Raw genomic sequence first — 10,639 nt, 5'->3', positions numbered from 1 at the left:
TTCCAATAAAACCTTTTTCTTTACCTTTGCTGCTGAAGTGATTTAATGACCCGAGTGTTTCTGTCTTCATCACTGTTCTTCCTCACTTTACATCACAGAGCCTGGTCACACTGGCCAACAAGAGATTCCCTCAAAGCACACTCCACTACAGCGTCACGCCATTCAGATGATAACTGAAGTCACTTTGCAGGTTCTTAATACAAAACAATCAACTAACAAATTATATCAATAAGACTTTATTGATCACTGGAGGAAATTCACAACCTACCCAGCAGTAAATAAAGCTAATAAAATTTGCTTTAACAGTGAATTTCTCCATTGTGACATTAATTAAGTCTAATCAATTCTATCAAAGTGATGAACACATTAATGCATTGATAGTTATAATCATATATATTTGGAAAGGGCCATTCTGCATAATGATGTACTTCAGTATATTTGCATTCTATCACACTTTAACATTAGTAAGATTTTTTAAACGCAGGACTTGTATGTATGTGGGGTATTATTACTTCCCCAAAGAGAGTACTTGGTCCACCGCCGCACATTTGTGCGGGACGTTATTCCACCCCGGCCCGCAGGGTGTCGCTGTTCCTCCTCTGTTTGGACCTGAGACACCAACCCGGATGTTTGGCGGAAGCTGTCGGGTAGCAACAGCCGCGAGCAGCAGGATGCACCGACAGCTGCTACACTGAAAAACACCAAACACGGTTTTATTGGCACTTTCAGCCAAACTGCAGCAACATGCGTTACGGCCAGGCGCGCGTGCACGGAACCCGGTTATTCCGCCGTGCGTGAAAGTATCGATTCTGCGCGTGGAAGACGGTTATCGACGGTTATCCTGTTGTGGACGGAGTTTTAATACGAGGAATGAATCATCAGCGTGAGAGTGGAGCAGCTGGAGGGATGAGACAACACAGAGCAGAGACATCGCTGCTGCTGCTAAGCTAACAGGCTAACCGACAGCATGAAGAGCAACCAGTAAACTTTATCAGCAGCTCGACTCAGTGACAATAACACAAGAACGACTGTCAGACAACATGGACTCACTGCTGGACTTTGAGGAGTGTGTCCAAGACTCACCTGACTTCAGGTAAGTAGTACACATACACACCTGACATCTGCAAACTGCGCATGTGCAGACGTCCTTAACCATGTTTTATTGACTGTTTAGATTGAAGCTGGAGCTGCACGAGGCGGATGTTTCTGTGCTGGAGACGCAACTAGACAAGGTACAAATACCACTACTGTACTTCCAGCTACTACTACTACTGCTGCTGCTGTTAATACTGCTACTACTACCGTACTTTCTGCTGCTATTACTACTACTATTAATACTACTGCTACTGCTGCTGCTGTTAATACTGCTACTACTACCGTACTTTCTGCTGCTATTACTACTACTGTTAATACTACTACTGCTGCTGCTGCTGTTCATACTGTTACTACTACTACTGTACTTCCTGCCACTACTGCTGCTACTATTAGCACTGCTACTACTATTAGTGTATCTACAAATACTGTTACTATAACTGCTACTACTACTATTATTACAACTTACTACAGTTGCTGCTTCTACAACTAATAGTGTTACTGTTCCTGCTGCTACTACTATACTGCTGTAAGTACTGTCACCTCAGTACAGCACAGTACTGCTATGCTGTACTCCTGCTGTGCTGAAGTACTGCAGAGTTGCTGTACTGAGGTACTGGTGTGTTAAAGTACCACTGTACTGTGGTACTATTATGCCATTGTTCTGCTGAGGTACTGCTTAAGTACTGCAGTACTGCTGCCCCCTGTGGCTGAAACAGTTCCTACATCGACTGAAGTCTCTCCTCATGTTTGCTCGTTATCTTGTAAACATTGTTCCTGTTCCTGAAGGAAAACTGTCACTGACCTGTGAAGGGAGCTCATTGGTCTGTCATCTGTGTCTCTGACCAATCAGGTGATGAAACTGTGCAGCAAGATGGTGGAGGCGGGACAAGCGTATAACACAGCCAATCAGCTGTTCCTGACCAGCCTTGCTGAACTCTCCACCTACCACAAGAAGGACAGCGTCATCACTGTATGGAGCTACTAATGCTAATGCTACTCATATAAAAGTTATTGTGGTGTTCAGCTCCTCTGCTGTGTTTCCACTGCGGAGCAGACTGTTAGTGATATACGTCATTAAAAAAAGGACATGCTAACCATGCTAACAGTGACCAACTTACTGGTTCAGACTCAAATATCTCATCATGTAATGAACTTTTCATCCATCATGCAAGGCTCGGTATTGTTAGCATTTAGCTCAAAGCACCACTGTGCATAAGTGTGACCTCACAGAGCATGACTGTAGACTCCAAATGTGACTTTACTGAAGATAAAAAAAAATCGAGAAACGTGACATGATTCTGAAAATACCAACGCTACCTGAAGGCTACTGCTAAACGTAGCTGCTAACGTGCTGCTGCCCACTGAACAGTCTGGAAAAAGGTTCACAGTAACTCTTCCTGTGAGTGTTTCTCACTGACTTCCTGTTTCCTTCCCCTCAGAACTGTCTGAACCAGTTCAACCAGGGCCTGCAGGAGATGGTCAGCTTCCACACTGTGAGGAGGCGCGCACGCACGCACGCACGCGCACACACACACACACACACACACACACACACACTCTTCCTGTTTCCTGTGTATTGTATGGTCTATCCCTGCAGTAGTTCCAGTTTTGTGAGTTCAGGCTGCAGCTAATGATTAAAATTAATTAGTCAATAAAATGGAAGAAAAGCTCTGTCTTTTTTTAAGGAAGGCATTGTTCCAGGGGCCCCCTGATGTTTTGGGGCCCCCTGGACCAGAGCCTGGTTGGCCAGTTCAGTGATCCAGCCATGAGGTCTAAACTTAAGACCCAGCTCTGTGTTCACCTGTCTGTCTATAATCCTCAGATGTTGTTGGATCAGACTCAGAGAGCCATCAGCCATCAGCTGACCAACCTCTGTACACAGTAGGTCCAACACACACACACACACGCACACACACACACACACACACACACGTGTGTCATGCAGGAGGAAGACGACACTATTATAATGAAGAAAACAACAATAAGCGAGGAGGAAAGCAGCTGAGTGATGACACGAGTACTTACTATCCTGAAGTGATGATGATGGTGATGATGATGTGTCCCTGAGGTTCCTGCCGCAGCTGGTGGAGACCAGGAAGGAGTTTGTTCGGATCGGGGAGGATCTGGAGACGGCGGCAGCGAAGAACGCTCAGGTATCTCGCCACAAAGCCGGAGACGCCGAGCGGGCGAGTCACCTGCTGCTCGCCACACGCAAATGTTACCAGCACTTCGCCCTGGACTACTGTCTGCAGGTACACGAACAGAGCCGCCGCCACGCCTGACGTCGCCCCGCCGCCACGTGCGGGCACATTTCCTTTACCCGTGTTTCACACACTGAGATGTTTTGCTCGCTTTGACTCTTTCAGCTCAACACGTTCAAGACGCAGCAGAGACTCGACGTCCTGAACTCAGTGAGTCGAATTTCACAAAGTCAGTCTGGTTAGCCTAGCTTAGCATGAAAGCTGGAGGCAGGGGGAACGGCTAGCGTAGCTCTGCCTAAGCTTTAAGAACAGTTAGCTAATGGTAACACGAAGTTAACACTGAGAATTAAACTAAATGAAAAAACATGAGTGGAAGGTGTCGATGAGGGTACCTGAGCTCACCTGTCAGGTATGTGTGTGTGGGGGGGGGCACAGGACTGATGTGTGTGTCACTCTGTTATCAGGTGTTCTCCTTCGTCCACGCTCAGTTCACCTTCTTCCACCAAGGCTTCGACCTGCTCAGGGACCTGGAGCCCACCATGAAGACCATGGCAGCACAGGTCCTGACCTCTGACCCCCGTCTGCCGTCGGTCCACCGTATCGCTGTGATCACCTCTGTGACGTAACCTCTCTGTTGTTTCTGTCCTCTCTGTCCTCAGCTGTCTCAGTTATCAACCGACTGTGCCGCTAAAAGAAAAGACCTGGAGAACACACACCTGCTGGTCCAGCAGAGGGTGAGGACTCTTCATCATCGTCTTCTTCACCCCTCCCTGACAGGAAACTGATCGTCTTTGGGTTCTCGACAGAATGAGACATTTGAGGACGTCATGTTGAAGCACTGATCAGTGTTTGTCACCATTTTCTGACATTTTATAGAACAAATAACGAAGTGATTGATCCAGAAAACAATCAATGGATCAATCAGCTGTGACAGTAATCTGTAGTTAAAGGAATAATTTGACATTTTGGGAACTCGTCTTCTTTTTCTCACATTTAGAGGATCAGGAATAAGATGCCACAGCCAGCAGCCAGTTAGCTTAGCTTAGCATAAAGACCGGTAAATGGGGGAAAGCTAGCTTGTCTCTGTCAGCATCTCGAGTGTTAATAAAGTTTGCCATCTTACAGATTTATCTGATTATGACACAGAGTGGCCCATAAACCCACTGAAATGTTGACTGTGTGTGTGTGTGTGTGTGTGTGTGTGTGTGTGTGTGTGTGTGTTTTAAGGATGCTTCAGGCGAGCCGACGGTCAGTCCAGGTCCCGGCAGTGCTGACATCATCCAGGGTTACCTGTTCAAACGCAGCAGGAGGAAATCCAAAACCTGGAAGAGGTGCAGATCCGTCCTGCTGGTCTCTGCTGGTCTCCGTTAAGAGACCAGCAGAGACCAGCAGGATGCATTTAAAACTGTGTGTGTGTGTGTGTGCGGTGCTGCTGTCAGTCCTCGTGATGAAATGTTTCTCACATGAACAGTAACTGTAATGTTTCATCTGGTTTCAGGTGCTGGTTTTCCATCCGGGACAACCAGCTCATTTACAGGAAGTCACATAAGGTCGGACTGAACGTTCCTTTAAACTGATGACTCGTTTCTAAAGATCAATAAAGACTGAATGTCTCACGGAGGTGCTGATGCTGTGTTGATGCTGCAGGAGGAGAACACGGTTCTGTTTGAGGATCTCAGACTGTGCGCTGTGAAATCTCTGGAACACCTGGACCGCCGCTTCTGCTTCGAGCTGCTGTCTGTGCAGAAGTAAGACCGAGTCTGAGACTTAAATCAGCACCCAGACCAGCTGTGTGCTCGTCCGCCCCTCAATACTGTCTGACCTCCTGTCTGTGGCCCCACGCTCACACAAACATTTCAGATCTTTGATAAGTGTGTGTGTGTGTGTGTGTGTGTGTGTGTGTCAGGGTCTGTGCTCTGCAGGCAGACTCTCAGCAGTTGAAGCAGTCCTGGCTCAGCGCTCTGCAGGGCAGCATCGATCTGGCCTACCGAGAGAGAGCCGACCCCCAGCTCCCACAGGCAGGTCCACTTCATTTATTCATCCATCCACCCACCCATCCACCCATCCACCCACCCACCCATCCACCCATCCATCCATCCATCCATCCACCCATCCACCCACCCATCCATCCATCCATCCATCCACCCACCCATCCACCCACCCATCCACCCACCCATCCATCCATCCATCCATCCATCCACCCACTCATCCACCCACCCATCCACCCATCTCTGGACTTGTCTTTAAAAACCTCCAGTCAGTTCATTGCAGTCCAGCTGCTGCTGCAGCTTCATGTTCACTGTGCAGAAATCTGAGGATGAACTAATTTACTGCTTTAAAGATAAAAACACATGTGATCACTGCTGCCTGTGTCCAGCCTAAAGAGCTCCCTCCCCCTCTGTGTGTCGGGGACTCGTCCCCGGGCCCCCCTGCTCAGAGGGCCCCTGCGCTGGGCGTGGCCCTCAGGGGCCCCGGGAACCACCGCTGCTGCGACTGTGGGGAGGCGGAGCCTCGCTGGGCCTCCATCAACCTGGGAGTCACCATGTGCATCGAGTGCTCCGGCATACACCGGTAACCGAGCACACCTCAGAGCTCACACACATATTATCTACAGATACTGCATGTTGTACACAGTGTACTGTGCTGTACTGTGCTGTGCTGTACTGCACTGTACTGATGAACGTCACTGAACACGCTCATATAATATGACATCATCATGTCTCCAGGAGCCTGGGAGTTCACCTGTCCAAGGTGAGATCTCTCACTCTGGACTCATGGGAGGCCGAACAGCTGAAGGTAACACACACACACACACACAGAGCTCCTGCTTTTTAAATGACAACAAAAGTCACTTAATAACAGAAACTGGCTGAAAACAAGTTCCAGGCTTGAATGTGGATTCATCCGCCGCTAAAAATAGTCCCAACAAATGCCCCATTTCCTCCTGTTTTGACTGAACCATTTAAACATGAAACTCAATATTTGTGAGGTGTTTTTGAAGGACAGGAAGTCAGACAGTATTAATAATTCAATAGCCAGTTATCTTATTTTAGTAAATAATCTTTCAATCCTCGACCCTCCTTGTTCTTCTTCTTCAGCTGCTGTGCGTTCTGGGAAATAACGTCATGAACCAGATCTACGAGGCTCGCTGTTCAGAGGAAGGACGAGTCAAACCCAGAGCCGACAGCCTGCGGTGAATCACCGTCATTTCATCCTCCTCGTCCAGTTTTCTATCTCGCCAGTTAATCAGTAATCAGTACGCCGGCTGTCACGTGTAGTCCGTGTTTTTAGCCGTTAGCCGTGTGAGCTGCGTACAGGCTGCTGACCAGTGAGAAACCCGCAGATAACCGTCAAAGAGCAGCAGACTGACCTCCGGTGTGAAGTCTGTTTCACCGCCGGCTGTGTTTCCTCCTTTCAGATCAGAGAAAGAGACGTGGATCAAAGAGAAGTATGTGGAGAAGAGGTTCGTGCAGAACAGCAGCTCAGACGGAGCTCGTAAGTCACCCGAAGCTTCCTGCGTGAAGAAAATCAGGATTTCACAAAGAGATTCAGTCTCACATCCGTAATCCTTGAACTCAAGGTGTTGTCTGTTAGAGCAGATCTGAAGTTCACCTGCTCCGGTCAGCGGTTGTATTTTACAGTTAAAATGTGACTTTAAAAACACTAATGCTAATCTGATTGATGCTAACATGCTAACACCGACATGTAGCTCCACTGTGCTGCAACAGAAACAGTTCTGGCCGTCAGGTAAAGCTGATGCTGATCTTCTCTGCCCACCTGCTCCTGTGATGTTCATCCCTCTCAGGGCGTGAGAAGGACGACGCCGGGCTGCGTCTGTATCAAGCGGCGTTGGCGGGAGACCTTGTTGCCATGGTGGCAGCGTTGGCCCAGGGGGCGGAGGTCAACGGGAGTATTGGCGAGGAGGAGGGACGCACCGCACTGATAGGAGCTGCTGTTGGGGTGAGGAGGTGCTATCAACATAAAATTCAATGAGGCAGTAATAATGAGACAGAGAGACAAGTTATTGGTGCTCATCAACACCTTTACCAACCCTTCACACACACACACGGACCAAATGATTAATTTGATTGGTACTGGTTCTAAATGTGTGAAGTCATTTAAGGTCCACTTGTCTCTCCGAGCAATAGCGCCCCCTACACCACTGCTGTCTATTGCACTAAAAACAGTCTGCAACAGCCTGGTCACCACAACTGAACCCATGAGAGAGAGACGGCTAACGTTAGCTAGCTCTCTCCTCACCAGACGTAGCGTTAAATGGGAGTCAGCGCTAACTTTAGCAAGTTAGCATAACTAGCTCTGCTAACATATGATCCAGATTATAGAAAGATAAAAGATCACAGTGCTGCTCAGCTTCTGTCAGCCCCAGCAGAGACCTGGATCCAGAATGAAACATCCGCATCATCTGGTCTGTCCAGCTAACTGCTAACTTGAACATCAACGTGACGCAGTGGATCAATGTACACGTTGTCAGGTACGACGTCAGGTCCAGGTGTGACATCCCAGGTTAGAGGTAGTTCCTGCACTGAAGGAGGACTTTCACTTGTCCCTGTTGTTGCGTCTCAGTGGTTGTAGTTCTCTGTGCTGTCTGTAGGGGTCACTGTTGGCCTGTGAGTTCCTGCTGCTGAACGGCGCAAACATCAACCACCGAGACCGGAGAGGTCAAGGAGCTCTGCACGCTGCTGCCACCGCTGGACACACCGGGTAACTACACACACACACACACACACACACACACACACACACACACACACACACACACACACACCTGTTTAAATCACCACTAATTTTCATTGGCTGTTGTAGACAGGTGTGTTTGCTGTTGAAGAGAGGAGCCAATCAGTACGCTGCAGACGAGAGAGGGCAGGACCCGTTGGCCATCGCCGTGGAAACAGCACACGCTGATATCGTCACACTGTGAGTCATCACGATGAGATCAGTCTGTGTGTTCAGACAGAACTGGAGCCAGGGAGTGGTTAGCCTAGCTTAGCACAGAAGCAGAGGGAAAGAGTTAGCCATGCTACATACAAATGTTTAGCCCCTCCTCTCCTGTGTAGCCGGGTGGAGGGTCATCGTACTGAAGATAGACCCTGCTGGGCATATTCTGAACGACGTCACATGACTGATGGAGGTAACTGAGGTACCAGTGCTGCCCACAAGCTAATCTGCTAGCATGTTTACTGCCAGCTGACTTGTTAGCTGTTAGCGTGTTGTCTTTTTGATCACAGTGCTGTTAGTCACCTTTCACTCCGTCCTGTAGGGAAAATCCACCGACTCTCTGCAGATTTGATGAAGGACGCTTTCAGTTAACTGTCTCATTGGCTGCTGATGGTCATGTTTCAGGTTGCGGATGGCGAGGATGAACGAGGAGATGAGAGACTCGGAAGGCGTCTTTGGAGCTGTGGGTCAGTAAACATTTTCCTCTAAACAATCACTCGTATATGAAGGCAGCAGCTGACTGCCGGTGTACCTTCTCAGGAGACGACGAGACGTTTCAGGACATCTTCCGGGACTTCAGCGACATGGCGTCACATGACCCGGAGAGGCTCAGCAGACGGCAGTTCAGCCGCGGAGGAGATGAAGAGGAGGAGGAGGTGCAAGGAGGAGGAAGGGGAGGAGAAATGGCAAACAACCAGCAGTGTTGAAAAGACTGAGACTGGAACCCCGTCGGATTGCAAACCACTAGGTTACCACGGTAACAGTGCGGATGGTCACTTTAACATTTCAGTTGACTGACACAGTGTAGTCTATTCTTTCTAACAGTGTAAGTACACATTTATTTTATGTACAGTTACCTGAGTTACATGTTACCTTGAGAAGGAGCTGCAGCTAATGTTTGTTTCATCGTCTTTTTATCTGCATTCGTTCGTCTGTTTGGTCTTTAAAATGTCAGAAACGCTTCTTTTTCTTTGACTGTCCAGAATTAAGTAATTAATTAGAAAACTCACTGATCAGTGAGCTGTTGGTCAGTTTTGGACAGAGCCAGGCTAGTTTCCCTCTGATTCTTATCTTCATGCTAAGCTAGGCTAACCACAAATTGAAGCGAATAAGTATATTACCTTAAAAGGTGAACTAGTCTTTTATTCAAATAGTAATTAAAGCAAGAAATAACAGTAAACACCTTATTCGCACCTATTAGCGTGCTAACTCTTGTTAGCATGCTAAGTCATTTAGCTGGTTATACAACAGGAAATGAATACGGTTACTGTCAAAGCAATGTTACCTGTCAACAGGTGTGATGATGTCATGAAGCAAAGAGGTCACCTGTCACACCAAAACAGCTGTTCACTGAAACTACGCTCTAACGTACTGAAATGATGCAGGTCTGAGGTCACTTCCTGTCACCTGTATTTACTGACAGGTGTGTTTGTCCAGGACGTCTGTGACCACTGAACCTGGTCCTGGTCCTGGTCCTGGACTGATCTATGCTGCCACAGTCATGTTTTGCCGTTTTCTCGTGTTCACAAAGGGATTTTATTTGCAGCTGCCGTCTGACCTCAGTCTGAACGTCTCAAGGATTTTACACTTTATCAAGTTTTACAGCCACAGACGTATTAAGCTCCTGAACGAGGACTGAAGTGGACCAGCAGAATCCGACCCTGAAACAGCTGCTGGTTTATTTATTGATAATATTGATCTGTAGAGCCTCAGACCTGCTGAAAAGTTTTTTCTGTCCTGAGTTCAGTTACTTCCTGTTTTCATTCCAGACTGTTACTGATGTGAAGCTCCTGCTCAATAAAACCTCCTCATACCGTCCCTCGGTCTGCTGTCGTCTCCTGGCCTAACGTGCTGTGGTGGAATGTAACTAAGTAACTGTAACTATACTTGGGTATAAATTAGAGGTACATGTATTTTGGTTGTACTCGTTATGAGTGATGGAGGTTTAATTCCTCTAACGAAGGCGAGAGCGTCACTGATTGGACGTCACTGTGATGTCGTGAGGTCAGCGGTTTCTGTAAGACATAAAATGACGTAACGAGGCTCAGGTGTGACGAACACCTGTGAGTGGAGACAGGTAACCAGACAGACTGGCAGACACGATCTAACGGCTCAACTCAGTTTATAAAATATGATTGATTTACTTCAGATGATTTTATGTTGTTAGATCACGAAACGTTCACGTCATTAAAAACCAAACCAAAGAAAAACGAAGGTGGAAACCAGATTTTGCCTTCATCAACCAGTCGAGTTAATCCGTCCATGTCGGTCCAGACTCGAAATACGTGTTGAAATTTAGTCAGAATTAATTTTTTCTTCAGTTGTGGTCAAAATGTGATGTCACGATGACCTTTGACCGCCAAGTTTCAATCAGTTCATCTTTGAGT

General features: G+C 47.5%; 1 protein-coding gene across 4 annotated transcripts; it reads left to right on the top strand.

The window, feature by feature from the left end:
* Window positions 1–658: 658 nt before the first annotated feature.
* On the top strand, window positions 659–10,064 carry zgc:162872 (BAR_ACAPs and ArfGap_ACAP domain-containing protein). Of its 4 annotated transcripts, XM_041941501.1 has the most exons (22): window positions 659–1,093; window positions 1,175–1,232; window positions 1,946–2,065; window positions 2,535–2,588; window positions 2,918–2,976; window positions 3,164–3,347; window positions 3,462–3,506; window positions 3,761–3,856; window positions 3,956–4,030; window positions 4,524–4,627; window positions 4,795–4,846; window positions 4,944–5,044; window positions 5,203–5,314; window positions 5,674–5,867; window positions 6,023–6,092; window positions 6,395–6,489; window positions 6,715–6,791; window positions 7,102–7,256; window positions 7,909–8,018; window positions 8,121–8,231; window positions 8,658–8,719; window positions 8,793–10,064. In XM_041941501.1, the coding sequence occupies exons 1-22, from the start codon at window positions 1,041–1,043 to the stop codon at window positions 8,957–8,959; spliced, it is 2,154 nt and encodes a 717-aa protein (XP_041797435.1). In that variant the 5' UTR covers window positions 659–1,040; the 3' UTR covers window positions 8,960–10,064. The 4 variants fall into 4 exon arrangements, 2 of the variants coding, with proteins under 2 accessions (XP_041797435.1, XP_041797436.1); XR_006007010.1 differs by lacking the exon at window positions 8,793–10,064 and having other exon boundaries at window positions 8,125–8,231; XM_041941502.1 differs by lacking the exons at window positions 8,658–8,719; window positions 8,793–10,064 and having other exon boundaries at window positions 7,909–8,024; window positions 8,059–8,188.
* The last annotated feature ends 575 nt before the right edge of the window (window positions 10,065–10,639 follow it).

The sequence above is a fragment of the Chelmon rostratus genome, chromosome 7 (assembly GCF_017976325.1).
Source record: "Chelmon rostratus isolate fCheRos1 chromosome 7, fCheRos1.pri, whole genome shotgun sequence".
NCBI classification, from domain to species: domain Eukaryota; kingdom Metazoa; phylum Chordata; class Actinopteri; order Chaetodontiformes; family Chaetodontidae; genus Chelmon; species Chelmon rostratus.
This window is presented reverse-complemented; position numbering and strand designations above follow the sequence as displayed.

Coding starts and splice junctions, on each gene's coding strand:
- zgc:162872 (XM_041941501.1), top strand. CDS start 1,041: ATGGACTCACTGCTGGACTTTGAGGAGTGTGTCCAAGACTCACCTGAC. Junction 3,507..3,760: donor GACTCGACGTCCTGAACTCA/GTGAGTCGAATT, acceptor CTCTGTTATCAG/GTGTTCTCCTTCGTCCACGC. Junction 8,720..8,792: donor AGGCGTCTTTGGAGCTGTGG/GTCAGTAAACAT, acceptor GTACCTTCTCAG/GAGACGACGAGACGTTTCAG.